The following is a 17434-nucleotide window of genomic DNA, read 5'->3' as shown; positions in this document are numbered from 1 at the left end:
TGTACCCCTCAAGGGAATCACAAACTACCACTACCTTATGCCTCCTAATGGTCATAGATCCAGTAATTTGTGGGATTTCAAGCTTTGGTTCTTCCTCTCCTTGAGATGCTTTCATCTCCTCCACTTCCAGGACAGCATACCGGTTCTTCAGTTCAAGGGGGGGGGAGTCACAGTACCAATCTTGCAGTGTTCTGTAACCTAAGTCCAGCTGTCCCACTGAGTCTCACTACTGGAAATCTTTCACACTTCATGAACCATTTCATTGATATGTTACTATGCACCTCTCATTCTCATGGATGCTTCTCAGTCTTGCCGCCTCCTCTCTCAGTTATTCATGTGGGATACCTGGCACATGAACCACTCATTCTGCCTGGGTAACATTTTCTGTCTGCACAAAGACAGAAGTTGTAACCTGAGCAGCAACTTTGATGATATGATGTTTCCCAGTCATACATGGTGCAGAAGTACTTACACCTGGAAGAATAAAGAAAGGATAGAAAAATCCTACCAATGTAATGCCCTGTTCCTGGTTGGCTGAAGAGCGAAAGGGAATTAAATTAACACAAGAGCCTTTCCTCAACAGCTATTTGTGCCCTAATCTGATATGCCCTGAAATAAAACCTAAAACACTAATCTAGGCTAAAACACTGTTTTGTATTAACCCCTAACAGAGACTCTAAAGCAGGGGTGTCAGACTCAATCATATAAGGGGCCAAAATCTAAAACAGGCTAAGTCGCGGGCTGAATTTTTAATTAAGATACTTAGGGGTCCTTTTATTAAGGTACGCTAACCGATTTAGCGCACGCTAAATGCGTACCATAATAAAGACTTTTCCTCTCTCTTTTAGGTCCTAGTTCATACTTGCTGTCTAACACCAGCTCTGGCAGGATACACATTTCAAATCTGACACATTGTAATCACAAAACATATTGTAATCATAAAACAGAAAATATTTTTCTACCTTTTGTTGTCTGGTCATTATTCAAATCTTCTTAATATTCAAAATTAATAAGTGTGACAAAAGCAATTACAACTTGTTAAGTGAATTTGCATGAGAGGATGTCTGAATAATGAATCTAGACTTGGAGAGCAAAACTATACTAATCCTGTGCTGCGTATGAAAACATTCAAGGGAAACTGTTTCACCAAGGCCTCATGCACCAAAGCTCATTCTGAAATCCTAAAATTAAACCTTTCGATATTCAGTGCTACTTAATGAAGTAGCAGATGCTGGCACCTAGATAAATAAGCGCTGACCAGGGCAGTCTCAGACTTTTATTTGAGCATTATTTGAACAGTGCAGCTGAAAATCATTACAGCTGCACAAGGGCCTGCATGTTTTCCCCCAACCACCTCCCTAGGTGCACCCAGGCAGCCTCTGACGCGTTCACCAGAGAGTGTGGTAGCTACCATCGCCACCTCCTCCCACCTGATGTACCAAGTCATCAGTCCAGGACGCTGGAAGGAAGAAAATGGAGCATGCTCACTCCCAGCAATCGGGTGTCTGTTGCAGTGGTGACAGACAAGCATGAGGTCCAATGAAGAAGAGTGCTGACCCCAGCCATTCACACGTTCTCTCTACCGCGGGAAGGAATAGCGGGCCAAATCTTAGCAAAATCTCGGACCAGATCATGGGCCAAATTTGGCCCGTGGGCCAGAGTTTGACATGTCTGCTCTAAAGGCTACACTATTGCCTAACTGATTTTGCTGAGGATGATAAATTTTGGTTTCCAGTACTTAAAAGTTTTTATTCAGCTCCTTTCCATCCTGCACCTCTATGTTCTTTTGTTTTAAAGAGTTAATGCAAAAGGAATTTCAACAAAATCTTTAGCTTGGGAGTCCCCATATGTAGTATTGACTTTGCTTTTTCCATAGACAAGCTATTGTTTAGCTTGAACTGGTATTTTCCATGGATAGCAGGGTAAGATTGAGGGGGCCATGCAGTCTCAAATGTACATGTGCAGAAAATTTTTCCAGCCTTTTTTTTTTTTTAGTTTTATAGCTATAGCTATATAGTTTCCAGCCTTTTTTAGCTCATAAATAAACTCAGTGGGCTACAGTTAGGATGTAAAGTGGTGAACTGGTTGACTGTCAGATAGCAGAGAGTGGTGGTAAATGGTGTCTACTCAGAGGAGAAAAATGTAACAAGTGTGTTGCATCAGGGATTGGTACTGGCTTGATTCTATTCAACATATTTGTGAATGAAATTGCTGAATGTTAAAAGGGAAAGTTTGCCTTTTGTGGATGACGACAAGATTTGCAATAGAGTGGACTCCCCAGAGGGAATGAATAACATGAGAAGAGATCTTAAAAAATTAGAAGTATGATTGAATGTTTGGAAGTTAAAATGTAATGCAAAGAAGTACAAATTGATGCACTTCGGGTATAGAAATCAAGAAGAGTAGTGTGTGCTAGGGGGTGAGAGACTAGGGGACACTTTGAGCATTAGTATATACTGCTTTCCAGACATTGCCCCCTTTTCCCATCCGTGTAGAGGTTTTCAGTGATTTACTTACCTGAGGGCTTATACTCACCTGGGGGCTTTGATTAATAATACTTTTAAAACCAATAGGAGGAAATATTTTTTCACTCAGAGAATAGTTAAGCTCTGGAACGTGTTGCCAGAGGAGGATGTGGTAAGAGCAGTTCCAGCTTTTATAGCTATATATAGCTCTGTATAACTTCCAGCCTTTTTTATCTATATAGCTGTATCCATTATTGGTACAGTTGGAATTGACATCATCCCAAATGTGTGACTGTCGTCCATGGAGTCACACATATAGAATGATATTGTTAGAAACTGTCCTTTGCTTCATTCTTTGTATCTTTCTTTTTCCTTATGATTTTTTCTGCTTCTGAATAGCCCACTTCTGTATCGCTTAATAGACCGGTATAGTTCCTTTATGGATGTGTAATATGTCTCATTGCTACCAGCAGGTGAAGACTGAGATCAAAACTTGTATATCAGTAGAGCATCCCCTCTTGCTACTCCAGTTTTCTTCAGTCTCCGGTAGCAGGTGGTAAGGTTTTTCAGCTCCCCTCTTAGCACTGTTGGAACTTTGTTTGTGGACTCCTGGTTCCCCTTTTTGTTACAGATAGAGCTTGGTTGGGTTCTGTTTGGGGATCCATCAGACCTCGGGGGTGTTAAACCTGTCGGGTCTCGTGCTGGGTCCTTCCCCCCACCTTCCTACACCTCCCCATATTTTTGTAGTGGGCCTTAGCAGGTGGCCTGGTCCCCTGGTTGATCAGCCCTCCAGCTTTGAGAGCCGTGGAGTCTGTTCTGACTAAGTAAAAACAAATAACAAAAAAATCCTGAGGTGTGCCGGTCTAAAGGGCTCATTTCCCTTTAAAACTGCCTTTCTGTGTTTTTTTTCAACTAACTGACACTTTCTTTACAGCTAGGACGGTTTTCAGCACAATGAGCTCTTTTAAAGGAAAAAAGTGCTCCAGGCGTGAGATACTCGTGGCCGGCCTATGCAAGCGTTGTGCAGGCCGGAATGGTGGGGAAGCCTCGTCGGCAGCGGATGCCGGTGGCCAGGGCACCCTGCCACATATGCCTCGCGGTTCAGCTTCAGGATCGTGGGGAAGCCCGGGCTTCCCCCGACGCCCACGCTGGAGGGTTCCCCAGCCACCGACAGTCAAGGAGAAAAGGATTCCCTTACCGCCGGTTTGGCTAGGGATTCCCTTTTCACATCAGTCGGTTCCTCGGCTTTTGCTTCAGGAAAGTCCAACGCTTTTCAGATGCGACAGACAGAACCTCCTCCTTTATTTCAGTTAGCTCAGTTGACCTTCCCCCTGTTCTGGAAATACAGGGGTAAGGTATATCAGGATCCCCTGCTGGGGCAGGGAATCCCTTGGGGCCACCGAAGGTCTTTCCCCCTGAATTTATGTTAGCATTTTGTAAAGCTTATGTGCTGGCGGCAGGAGTTCCGTGTCCACTCCGGGGGTCTCGGGTTGGGGGGGTTACCCTCGATGTCTTCCCTGGTGCGGCCCCACACAGCGGCGGTTTTGCCCACCTCTACTCCTCTCTCATCCAAACACCCGAGGGTCTCTTGGGATGAGGTTTATTTCCCAGAGGAGCATGAGGTGATTGAGTACCTGGATCCTAGGGGAGCATGCCAGGATCCTCTTGGGGGGCTAGATTCCACAGGCGAGGGGTTCGAGCACCCCTCAGCCAGCGAAGATGCATCTGTGGTGCGCCTTTTTCGATGGGTAGAGCTCCATGAGTAAATCCTTCAGGTCTCCTCTGTTTTGTACTTTGAAGACCCCGTGTCGGAGCCCCCTTGCTTAAGGGAATTCACTCTGCTTCCCGCTCTTTTCCTATGCGTCAGGATATTCAGGACATCATGCTCGCACAGTGGCATGTGCCTGAAGCCCCTTTTCGCTTTGCACGCTCCATGGCCCGCCAATATCCAATTCCTGAAGGCGATAGGGATACTCTGAAGTCGGCCATCTCTATGCGGCATACCATTCCTGTTGAGGGCGGTGCGGTCTTGAAGGACCCGGAGGAGCGTAAGTTGGAATCTCTCCTTAAACAGAGTTTTGATGTGACAGCTCTGTCAGTCCAGGCGGCTGTGTGTGGCGGACTGGTGGCTTAGGCGTGTTTTCATTGGGCCCAGCATGCACTTGATGATAAATCTGAGAATAGGGACTTACTAAGGCAAGAAGTTGCCAAAAATGAATTGGGTGCTTCTTACCTCTCGGATGCCATGCATGACCTCTTGCGAGCTTCTGCCAAGTCTCTGGCCTTAGGAGTGGCAGTACACCGTATCTTGTGGCTTCGCACTTGATCGACATATTCGGCGTCCAAAGTTAAGTTGACGAAGTTTCCTTTTAAAGGATCTTTCTTATTTGGTGAGAACCTGGACAAGTTGGTTCAGACTCTCACTGATTCTTAAGTGCCTCGTTTGCCTGATGATAGGCCTAGGCCACTGGCTTGAGGTGGCGTTGCTTGTGGGCGTGATTTCCGCTCCGGTCGAGGGGCTGCTTCTTTTCAGTCTCCTGGGCTCTTAAGAGGCAGGTTCTTCCAGCGCATGCAATCTTTTCGTGGGGCCCGCCGGGGTGCAGATAGCGCCCTCACCGGTTTCCCTGCCACCCGTTCCCCTGCTGCCCGTCCTGCACAATGACTCCTTGACGGCGCCCGTCTTGGTTCTGGTGGGTGCCCGGTTGAGAGACTTAGGTAAGAAGGGGTATTAAGATAAATGATCTCAACTCTCGGTCACGGAGGCTTTCCACCTCTCGGGCTTATGTGAAGGTTTGGTGTCTCTTTGAGGAGTGGTGTGATGCACGTGGAGTAGTCTCTCTTCGCGCTTCCCTGCCTAACATCTTAGAGTTCTTGCAGGATGGTCTGGATAGGGGACTGGCTTGGTCTTCTCTCCGGTTTCAGCTTGTGGCCTTGTCAGCCTTTCGGGGGTTAGTGACAGGACAGCGTTTGACTGCCATTCCTGATGTGATTTGCTTCTTATGGGCAGCCAAGTTGCTCAGGCCTCCTGTGCGGCCCTCTGGTCCATCTTGGGTTCTCAATCTGGTTCTGTCAGTTTTAGTGTGCCCTCCTGTTGAACCACTGGGCTTTCCTCTTAAAGCGGTCTTCTTTGTGGCCATTACTTCAGCAAGATGTGTTTCTGAGCTGTAGGCTTTCTCTTGTAGGGCTCCCTTCTTGGAGTTTTCTAGGGAGCGGGTTGTCTTGAGGCCTGTTCCTTCCTTTCTGCCAAAAGTAGTTTCTCCTTTTCATGTCAATAAATCTGTAGTCCTCCCAGTGTTGGGTAGTCGGGAGGACTCTTCTGAGCAAAGTCAGCTGCGCAAGTTGGATGTCTATCGGGTCCTTCGCTCTTATGTGCATAGGACCTAGGAGATCAGGAAATCAGATAATCTCTTTGTCCTTCTTGCAGGTCCTCATACTGGGGATGGTGCTTCTAAGGCTACTACTGCGCGATGGATCCAGGAGACTATCTTCTGAAAAAGAAGCCTGTTCCAGAATTTCTCAAGGCTCATTCCACTAGTGGTCAGGCAGCTTCTTTGGGCTGAATCTTCTCTAGTGCCTCCAGTGGACATTTGCAAGGCTGCAGTTTGGTCTTCTCTGCATTCCTTTGTTGGACACTACCGTGTGGATGTTCAAGCGCGTCGGGACGCAGTATTCGGTGAACGTATTCTGGTGTCGGCCCTTCGGGGGTCCCACCATTGATGGGTACTGCTTTGGTATGTCCCATCCATAAAGGAACTATACCGGTCTATCAAGCGATACAGAAGGATAAATTAGGTTCTTACCTGCTAATTTTCTTTCTGTTAGCTTGTAGACTGATATAGTTCCCCACCCTATCTGTCTTTGAGCGGTGTTTGCGGGTTTTTGCTCAAGTGCAGAATTTGAATTTTTCTGCAGGTTCTAGTATTTTTCTAGGGCCGGGGAGAATTAAGAACAGCCGCAATGGCTCAGCCAGCTTAGCTGGTGAGCTGTGGGGATGTTTTACTTGCAAGATCAAGTTCTATTCATGTTCCAACAGTTGTTTAAAGATGTTTGTTGTTTTCTTACACTCCTGTTTGGAGTGTCATTTACTGTTTTTCAGTTAAGAAATTTCCTAGGTTCTGCTTGGCTATTCGGCAAACTGGAGTAGCAAGAGGGGATGCTCTTCGTAACTTGGCAACTGTTGCTTAATTAAGATAGACCTTGCTTAATTTATATTTTAATAAATTCTAGCAATTAAGAGGACATATAATTGTGGTGTAACTGTACAATGAAAGGAAATCAATGGATGATAGGTGAAATCACAAAACAGCGTTTCATTTTTACAGTGTTATTTTATATGTCTCTTGCTAGGTTAACGCTGTTTGTGTTGCAATCACCATTATGCTTCTTATAGCTAGTTGACAGAAAATGTATATTGAATCTAACCTCCATTAATATGTTTCATGTTCTTTATAGGGCAATAATTACTTCAAACAGGGAAATTACAATGAAGCAGTAGATTGTTACACAAGAGGGATGACTGCTGACCCATACAATCCAGTCTTGCTTACAAACAGAGCATCTGCTTTTTACAGACTGAAGAAGTATGTTTCTGATTGTTGAGTGATCATTTTGAAAATTGCTGATGTAATAATTCCATATTGTTGTTGATTTGTACTAGACTATACACTACTGTGTCTGCAATAGTAGGGCAATTTAATTAAGTGTGTAATACAGAATAATACCCTGTTTCCCCGAAAATAAGCCTTACCGTGATTTTTAAAGATACTCCTAATATAAGCCCTACCCCAAAAATAAGCCCTAGTTAAGATCAGCCCCCCCCCCCCCCCGACACCCCCCGAATCCATCCCTGACACTAGTGCTATCCGATTCACTGAAAAATTGGACTCATCAATTCAGCGATCCCCACACTGGTGAGATCTGACATACCTCCGCTCTGAGTTCTCCAAAAAGAGCTGCCTTCGCTGCTGTTTTTGGAGACCTTGGAGCAGAGGTATATCAGTCTCACGGTGGGAGGGTCAGTGGGGTTCTGTTGCACAAGGGGATGGGAGGGAGGAAAATGTTGCACAATGGGATTTTGCACATGGGGGTAAGAAAGGAAAGAGGAAGAATTGGGGTGGAGGAAAGGAAGAGAGAGATGATTGTTATACATGAAAAAAAATAAGACATCCCCTGAAAATAAGCCCTAATGTGTTTTTTGGGCCCAAAATTAATATAAGACAATGTCTTATTTTCGAGGAAACACGGTAACAGCAGGTGTAGACTCTAAGGACAAGCAGAATATGTCAAACAAGTAGGTAACATCATCTGATTGTGCTGATATGAACTGTTTCACTGATAGCTCTTCAAAGCCGTACCAAGCTTTTTAGAGTAAGCACTGAATTTGTTTTGTGGAAATGCCACCTTATTTTGGCCTCTTAAATTCAATTTTGTCCATGTTGGCAATTGGACATGCTTTCTCCAGAGTTTGTTCATGTGTTTTTTTGTTGGCCTCCTTTGTCTGCTTTTCTTCCTTTTAGTAATACAGCAGTCTTAGTTATTTTTTTGTTTTGTTTTGGGGTTTTATGTTTTTTGGTTGACTCTTCTTTCTGCCTTAGTATCAGCAGCCTGAACTGACTCATTCATTATAAAAGTTGTGTCCTTTAATTTTGCATCAACTGTTACTCATTGTATTAGAAAATACCATTAGTAGTTTCAAGTACTATTCTTATTACTGTACTGTTCCGTGGGATTCCCATCAGCAGAAAAGGGCCATAGCCCATCAAGTCTGCCCACTCTATTAACCCTCCCCTAACTACCCTCCAAGGGGTCACACTCTGATGGCATCACCTCTACACAACCCTCGTAGAGATCCTACGTGGGCATCCCACTGTTTCTTAAAATCTTGTACGCTGCTGGCCACAATCACCTGCACAGGGAGGCTGTTCCAATGGTCAAACACTCTTTCTGTGAAGAAATACTTCCTGGTGTCTCCATGAAACTTCGCGCCCCTGATTTTCAGCGGATGCCCTCTTGTGGCCGAGGGTCCTTTGAGAAAGAAAATATCATCTTCCACCTCGATACGACCAGTGATATACTTAAATTCTCAATCATGTCTCCCCTCTCCCTACGTTCTTCGAGAGAATATAGCCGCAATTTGTTCAGCCTATCCTCGTACGAGAGATCCTTGAGCCCCAAGATCATCCTGGTGGCCATTTGCTGAACCGACTCAACTCTCAGCACATCTTTACGGTAGTGTGGCCTCCAGAATTGCACACAGTACTCCAGATGAGGTCTCACCATGGTTCTGTACAATGTCATTATGACCTCCGGCTTCCGGCTAACAAAACTTCTACGGATACAACCCAGCATTTGTCTAGTCTTGGATGAAGCCTTCTGCACTTGAATGGCAGTTTTCATGTCTTCACTAATGATCACCCCTAAATCCCGTTCTGCTGCAGTCCTAGCCAAGGTCTCGCCATTCAGTGTATACGTTCTGCACGGATTATTGATGCCAAGGTGCATGACTTTACATTTTTTCGCGTTGAAGCCCAGCTGCCAGGTCGTGGACCAATGTTCCAGTAAAAGCAGGTCTTGCTTCATGCTGTCGGACAAATCACTTTTACTTACAGTGTTACATAATTTGGCATCGTCGGCGAATAATGCTATTTTACCTTGAATCTCCTGAGTCAGGTCTCCTATGAATATGTTGAAAAGGATCGGACCCAGGACGGAGCCCTGAGGCACTCCACTGGTTACCCTCGACGTTTTAGAGAGGGTACCATTAACCAACACCCTCTGAAGTCTACCACTTAGCCAGTCATTGACCCATGCAGTTAGTGTTACACCTAAACCCATTGATTTCATCTTGCTCAACAATCTACGGTGGGGGACGCTATCAAAAGCTTTACTGAGGTCCAAGTACACGACGTCCAGGGACTCTCCCAAGTCCAGCTTTCTAGTTATCCAGTCGAAGAAGCTGATAAGATTGGATTGGAATGACCTACCCTTGGTGAAATCGTGTTGGTGAGGATTACGTAGATTCTCCTCGTTCAGGATCGTGTCTAATTTGCGTTTGATTAGTGTTTCCATGAGCTTACTCACAATCGAGTGAGACTCACCGGTCTGTAATTCGCAGACTCTGCCCTGCAACCCTTTTTGTGCAGAGGAACGACGTTAGCTGTTTTCCAGACTAAGGGGACTTTTCCCGTACTCAGGGAGAGATTGAAGAGTATGGCTAACAGTTCTGCTAGGACGCCACACAGCTCTCTGAGTACCCTGGGGTGCAGTTTGTCCGGTCCCATGGTTTTGTTCACTTTGAGTTTTTTTTTTTTTAACTTTTTATTTATAGAATTTTCATTCTTTCAATACATGAATCACATATTATAAAATGTATAATAAAATATATATGTATGTACAAATTCATATCATAGATATTCATCCCTTTCCCCTATTAATTGATTTTCCATTTTTCTTTCATATTAATATCTATTTTTCCCACCCTAACCCTATATTACTATTATCAATGTGTTAAGATATCTGATCTCTAGAATAATTAGTCAATGGATCCCATATTTTCTTAAAATTTTTAATATTTCCTTGTTGTAAAGCCAAAATTTTCTCCATTTTGTAAATGTGACATACCGAGTTCCACCAGAATGTATAATTTAGTTTGGTAAAATCTTTCCAATTTTGTGTGATTTGCTGCATGGCAACTCCTGTCAATATTAAAAGTAATTTATTATTATTTGCTGATATTGGACTCTGTGTTCTCATTGCAGTACCGAATAATATGATATCATATGAGAGTCCTACGTGATTTTCTAGTAATATATTTATTTGGGGCCAAATTAAATTCCAAAAAGCTTTTATACAGGGACAAAAAAAAATTAAGTGATCTAACGTTCCTATTTCTGTTTTACAATGTTTTTACAATTGATAGCTTGCCGTAGACGTCACCGGGTGTAAACTCGAAGTTCCGGAAAGGGTCATCTAAGTTTTGCTTCTCCTGCAACTGTGGGCCGGACCCCGGTGCCTCGCAGGTGAAGACTGAGCAGAAGTACTCATTTAGTAGTTCGGCTTTGTCTGTGTCTGATTCTCCATACTTCCCGTCAGGTTTTCTAAGGCGTACTATCCCATCTGTGTTTCTTTTTCTGTCACTAATATACTCTAGTGTGAACTGCTGCTTATGTTCAGTAGAGATGGGTCTCTAGAAAAGAATGTGCACCTAAGTGCCATTATTATGACCAACTGGGTGACTGGTACACTTGTCCTCAGAGAACACCTATTACAGATGAGTAATCCAGTTTTAATGTTTTCATATTTATAATAAATCCTCATAAGCACATACTTTTTAATTTGTTATTGCAAACTATTAAAAGGTGGTGTTTAATCCTTTTTTAGGTTTGCTGTTGCTGAATCTGACTGCAATTTAGCTATTGCACTCAACAGAAATTATAGCAAAGCTTATGCTAGAAGAGGTGCTGCTAGGTTTGCATTATCCAATCTTGAAGGAGCAAAAGAAGGTTAGTCTTTGAACTCATTTTGAAAAAATGCATATGCTTTAACTTTTTTAGTTTACAATGTAAGGGCTACATATTCCTTACCACAAGCACCTGTAGAATTTCAAAATGCACTTATTTACTCAGCACTGGTGAGCTTTACTTGGTTACAGGCAAATGTACAGAATAAGGCCAAAGGGTTCCCCGTGGCAACTGACAGGAGAAAGGAGCCTCTGTAATGAGCTGATGGAGAATGCCATAAGTAGAGCTAGAAAACCTGGTTTCAAGTCACACCAGAGCAACAGTAGCAAGGCAAGAACAGCTGTAGGTAACACTAGCCTCTCTGGAAAATAGAACAGCAGAGGGAAACACCTTAGTTGGGTTCTGGGACATAGTAAAAACATTTTCCTTGCCAATCGAGACTTGTGAGGAGATTATATTTGTATTTTTCTGCCTGAGGCTGGGGTAAAGAATCAGGGCCTCATAGAGGAGGAAGAGGGATACAGCAGGGGAGGAGTAGTTGAGGAAAAGAGTGGGAGATGGAAGAAATGAGATTAAAACTTGTAGAGAATGACACAGGGACAAATTTGTCCCTGTCCCCAAGGGAACACAAGAAATCTGTTCAGCATCAGCCTCAGTTCCCCCACTCCATCCTATTTATATCTTTTTGAAGGTAAGGTCTCCAGAACGATACATAGTTTGTTTTGTTTTGTTTTTTTAAATTCTTTATTCTTTTTCAAATTGAACAGCAAGTGCACAAAAGAATATATTATACAAATTATTCCACAATAGCACATTAATATCTACCACATAAAAATCTAGTGATGCAATAACCCCCCCAACCACCCATCCTTTATCATATTTCCAATAGGAATATACACATATTATATAGCATATTATAACATATTATGTAAAATTATTCCCAACTCCCTCCCCCTTTAGTGTGCTAAAAAAGAAAAGGAAAAGAGAAGAAATGATGACTATTCACCACAATATTTAGCCAATGGCCCCCATATTTTTATAAAGTTAGTATATGTCCCTCTTTGTACTGCTATTGCTCGTTCCATTTTAAATATATGACATAATGAATTCCACCAAAATGTGTAACTAAGGTTTCTGTGATTTTTCCAATTATTGGTTATATGTTGGATGGCAACCCCTGTCATAACTAATAAAAGCTTGTTGTTATATGATGATATTTAACTCTTCTTTAGCACTCTCCAGACCAGTAGAGGTTAACTTTACGAATGGGTATATATCTAATCATGACCAGCAGGTGGAGACTGAAAACAAAACTTTGGGACAGTATATACTATCCTCCCTTCTCTATTTCCCTCAGTCTTCTTTCAGTCTCCAGCAGGTGTTGAGTGATCTGTACCCATCTCTCTTGGTAGGGCTGTTGGAATTTGTTTAGGGGTTTATTGTCCCTGTTTTTGGCCGGACGGAGCTTGGTCGGGCCCTGTTTGGGGGTCCGTCCGACCTCGGGGGTGTCAAACCCGGCGGGTCACGAGCGGGGTCCCTCCCCCCACTTCCTCCACCTCCCCACATTTTTTTAGAGGAGCCTCAGCAGTAAGCCTTGCCCCCTAAGTCAAGCAAGGCATATTGCTTCGAGAGCCTGTGGAGTCTGTTCTGTAAAAAAAAAAAAAAAATAAAATAAAAAATCCTGAGGTAGTGCTGGTCTGAAGGGTTGTTTCCCTTTAAGAAAACTGTATTTTACTGTATTTTTTCATGTAACCAGCACTTTTTTATAGCTAGGTCGCGTCTGGAGCAATTGTGCCCTTCTCCGGGGGAGTAGGCCACAATTTTAGTCCAGCCGCGAGGCACTCGCGGCCGGCCTGAACTCGGCGGTTTGGGTCGGTGAGGTGGTGGAGCTCCGTCGGCAGCGGCTGCAGGCGCCCAGAGCTCCCCGCCGATGGTGCCTCGCGAGTCGGCTTGGAGCAGTGGGGAAGCCCGGTCTTCCACAACCGCCCACGGAGGGATTCCCCGAAGGATTCCCTCTCAGCTGATTTTTTGACAGCTGATGCCGACTTGCCTGTCTTAGCGGCTGAGACTGTTCAGTCTTCTCAGCCGCTACAGGCCATGGAGGGAGCATTTTTGGCGGGAACTTCGCCATTTTCTTTGTCTGGCCCCTCCATTTTGTCTGCAACCTCAGGTGACCTTCCCCCTGTATGGCGAACACAGGGGCAGGTTTCAGCATGGACCCCTGCTGGGGCAGGGAGTCCCTGGGGACCCCCAGGGGTTTTTTGCCCCCAATTTATTTTCTTTCTTTGTGCGGACTTTTGGGGGTCCCACGTGCGCCTGGGGGGTTTCGGGGGGGGTTTCCCTCCGCGCCCCCTATGGCTTTGCCTCCCTCTTTTCGTTTGGCGTCCCCTCTTCCTCCTCCCTCATCCAAGCGCCCGCGGGGGGGCTTGGATTGCGAATTGGTGGGCGGAGGAGCGTGTTGGCCTGGTTGAGGACCTGGCTGCTTTGGCGGGCTTCCAGGATCCTCTAGAGGGGACGCCTGTTGGCAGCGGGGCGGCGGGTTTCCCGTCTTCCAGAGCAGATGCGTCCGTGGTGCGCTTTTTTATTCAGAGGGATGAGCTTTTAGACCTGTGTAGCAGGTCTCCTTGGTGCTGCATTTTTGCAGTGGCGCCGCCGGAGACCCCGCGTATGGGGGCCCCTCTGCTTCAGGGGGTCTGTCCTGGTTCCCGCTCTTTTCCTGTGCGTCAGGATTTGCGGGATTTTGTGTTGGCGCAGTGGCCTATGGGCGCAGTTTCGTTTGGTGTGCGCCTTGGCTCTTGGGTATCCCGTCCCGGAGGGAGGTAGGGCTACCTTAATTTCGCCAATGGGGAACGCGGTGGTCTCGGCACTTCCTAAGCGGCATACCGTGCCTGTTATGGACGGTTCTGCTCTTAGGGTCTCGGAGGCGCGTGCGTTAGAGACTCTTCTTAAGTATGATTTTGATGTCTCTGCCTTTGGGGTCCAGGCGGCTGTTTGTGGGGAGCTAGTCGCTCGCGCCGTGTTTCGGTGGGCTGAGCGTGTCCTGGATCGGGAGTCTGATGACTGGTCTCTAGTGGATCAGGAGGTAGCGAAGATTGCGATGGCTGCCTCGTTCCTCTCAGATGCTCTTTATGACTTGGTGCGGATTTCGGCTAAGTCTATGGCATGGCCGCGCGGCGTATTTTGTGGCTGCGCGCTTGGGCGGCGGATTCTGCGTCCAAAGCTAAGTTTACTAAAGTTCCCTTTAGGGGGTCTTTTTGTTTGGAGAGGAATTAGATGAGTTGATTCAGACTCTGACGGACTCGAAGGTGCCCCGTCTGCCTGAGGACCGTGCCCGCCCTGCGTCTAGGTGTGGGGCTGCCCGGGGGCGTTTGCGGGAATTTCGCAAGTATCGCCCGGGGCGTGGGGCTGCTTCTTTCCCGGCTCAGGGTTTTTCCCGGGGTCGGTTCTTCCAGCGCATGCAGCCCTTTCGGGGGGCCCGTCGGGGGGCAGGGAATCCCTCCGCCGGTTCCCCCGCTTCCCGTCCTGCGCAATGACTCCTTGCCGGCGCCCCCTTTGGTTCCGGTGGGGGCCCGGCTGCGCAAATTTTTCCCCAAATGGGCCGAGATCGCGTCCGATCAGTGGGTCCTTGAGGTGGTGCGGGACGGTTACGCTCTGGAGTTTACCCGCTCTCTGCCGGACCTTTTTCCTCGCTTCTCCATGTCAGACTCCATGGAAGACGCAGGCTTTTCGTCAGACCCTTCAGCGTTTGCTAGATCTCGAGGCAGTGGTGCCGGTGTCCCCTACGGAGTGGGGCACCGGCAGGTACTCCATTTACTTTGTGGTGGCCATAAAGGAGGGGACCTTTCGGCCCATCCTGGATTTGAAAGGGGTCAACAGAGCTCTCAAGATTCCGTCTTTCCGCATGGAAACGCTGCGGTCGGTCATTCTGGCGGTTCAGCCGGGGGAGTTTCTTACGTCTCTCGATCTGACGGAGGCCTACTTGCAGGTTCCAATTCGGGCCTCTCATCAGCACTTCCTTCGCTTTGCGATCTTGGGGCGGCACTTTCAGTTCTGTGCGCTTCCCTTTGGTCTGGCCACGGCTCCTCGGACGTTCACCACGGTAATGGTGGTCGTCGCGGCAGCCTTGCGGTCGGTGGGCATCCTGGTTCACCCCTACCTGGACGACTGGTTGATTCGGGCAAAGTCGTTGCAGGAGAGCTCCCGGGTTACGGCTCGGGTGGTGGAGTTTCTCCGGTCGCTGGGCTGGGTGGTCAACCTTTCCAAGAGTCGGTTGGTCCCGGCTCAGCGTCTGGAGTGCCTTGGGGTTATGTTCGACATCTCCTTGGGGAAGGTCTTCCTTCCAGAGGCCCGGGTGAGCAAATTGCAATCTCAGATTCGCCTGCTTTTGGCGTCCCGGGGTCCTCGGGCGCGAGATTTCCTCCAAGTCCTGGGGTCAATGGCGGCGTCCCTGGACGTGGTGAGGTGGGCGCGGGCCCACATGCGTCCTCTTCAGTATGCTCTGCTCCGGAGGTGGTCTCCCCGGAGGCAAGATTTGGATGTTCCGGTTCCCCTGCGAGGCTTGGCGCGCTGCAGTCTGCGCTGGTGGCTCCGGACCCCTCACCTGGTTCAGGGGGTGGGTCTGGATCTCCCGCAGTGGACGGTGCTCCTTACGGATGCGAGTCTCCTCGGTTGGGGGGCTCAGTTTATGGGCCACTCAGCTCGGGGCACCTGGTCCGCGGAGGAGGCCTCCTGGTCGATCAACGAGTTGGAGACCAGAGCGGTCAGGCTGGCGCTGTTAGCTTTCCACTCCCTTTTGCTGGGCAAGTCGGTCAGAGTCCTGTCGGACAATGCCACGGCGGTGGCTTATGTCAATCGTCAGGGGGGCACCAAGAGCACTCCTGTGGCGCAGGAGGCGGCTCGGCTCATGGTTTGGGCGGAGTCCCATCTTCTGGACCTCTCGGCTTCTCATATAGCCGGGGTAGAAAATGTTCAGGCAGACTTCCTCAGTCGTCACTTCCTGGATCCAGGAGAGTGGTTTCTCGGCGCCGGAGCGTTTCGGTTGATAGTGCAAGATTGGGGGCAGCCCCTGATGGACCTGATGGCCACGAGTGGCAACGCCAAAGTGCCCCGCTTCTTCAGTCGTCGCAGGGAAGGGCTGGCCGAGGGTCTGGATGCTCTGGTCCAGCCGTGGCCAACGGAGGGGCTGTTGTATGTGTTCCCTCCTTGGCCGCTGGTGGGCAGAGTGCTTCTTCGCATTGTTCACCATCCGGGTTTGGTGGTGCTGGTGGCTCCGGATTGGCCTCGACGTCCGTGGTATGCGGATCTGGTGAGGCACCTGGTGGCGGTTCCTCTTCCTCTGCCTCTCTCGGACGACCTTCTGATGCAGGGTCCCATTCCCTTGTTCGACCCGTCTCTCTTCTGTCTTACGGCGTGGCTCTTGAAAGGGGTCGCCTTAGCAAGAAGGGATATTCAGACAAGGTGATCGCTACACTGTTGGGGTCCCGGAGGCTTTCTACCTCTCGGGCTTATGTGCGGGTTTGGCGTCTCTTTGAGGAATGGTGTCGGGCGCGGGGAGTGACCTCTTTTCGCGCTTCTCTGCCTAACATTCTAGAGTTCTTGCAGGATGGCCTGGATAGAGGCCTGGCTTGGTCTTCTCTCCGGGTTCATCTTGCGGCCCTGTCGACCTTTCGAGGGTTGGTGTCAGGTCAGCGTTTATCGGCTCTTCCTGATGTGATTCGGTTTCTGCGGGCGGCCAAGTTGCTTAGGCCTCCCCTACGGCCCTCGGTTCCCTCTTGGGATCTTAATCTGGTTCTCTCTGTTTTGGTGCGCCCGCCTTTCGAGCCCTTGGACGACTGTTCTTTGAAGGACCTTACTTTGAAGGCGGTCTTTTTGGTGGCCATTACTTCTGCTAGGCGTATTTCTGAGCTGCAGGCTTTCTCTTGTAGGGCTCCCTTCTTGGAGTTGTCTAGGGAGCGGGTCGTCTTGCGGCCTGTTCCTTCCTTTCTGCCGAAGGTTGTTTCTCCTTTTCATGTCAATCAATCGGTGGTTCTCCCGGTCTTGGGTGGTCGGGAGGGCTCTTCTGAGCAACGGCAGCTGCGCAAGTTGGATGTCGGTCGGGTCCTTCGCTCTGATGTGCAGCGGACCCAGGAATTCCGGAAGTCCGATCATCTCTTTGTCCTCCTGGCTGGTCCTCGTCGGGGAGCTGGCGCTTCTAAGGCTACTATTGCGCGCTGGATCAAGGAGACGATTGCTTCCGCTTATCTTCTGAAACAGCAGCCTGTTCCGGAGTTTCTCAAGGCTCATTCCACTCGGGGTCAGGCGGCTTCTTGGGCTGAGTCGTCGCTCGTGCCTCCGGTGGATATTTGTAAGGCTGCGGTTTGGTCCTCCTTGTATTCTTTTGTTAGACATTATCGGGTAGATGTTCAGGCGCGTCGGGACGCGGTGTTCGGTGAGCGTGTTCTGGTATCGGCCCTTCGGGGGTCCCGCCCGTGAGAGGGACTGCTTTGGTACGTCCCATTCGTAAAGTTAACC

At 47.9% G+C, this 17434-nt stretch overlaps 1 protein-coding gene across 3 annotated transcripts in view; it reads left to right on the top strand.

Moving 5' to 3' along the window:
• The window catches only part of RPAP3 (RNA polymerase II associated protein 3), a 150484-nt gene that overhangs the window by 43565 nt on the left and 89485 nt on the right, over positions 1-17434 (top strand). For all 3 annotated transcript variants that reach the window (XM_033957900.1, XM_033957901.1, XM_033957899.1), the window contains 2 exons: positions 6918-7045; positions 10845-10966. In XM_033957900.1, the coding sequence (XP_033813791.1) occupies positions 6918-7045; positions 10845-10966 (250 nt within the window). The remainder of the gene's footprint in view (positions 1-6917; positions 7046-10844; positions 10967-17434) is intronic.

Source organism: Geotrypetes seraphini, chromosome 9 (assembly GCF_902459505.1).
Source record: "Geotrypetes seraphini chromosome 9, aGeoSer1.1, whole genome shotgun sequence".
NCBI lineage: Eukaryota > Metazoa > Chordata > Amphibia > Gymnophiona > Dermophiidae > Geotrypetes > Geotrypetes seraphini.
This window is presented reverse-complemented; position numbering and strand designations above follow the sequence as displayed.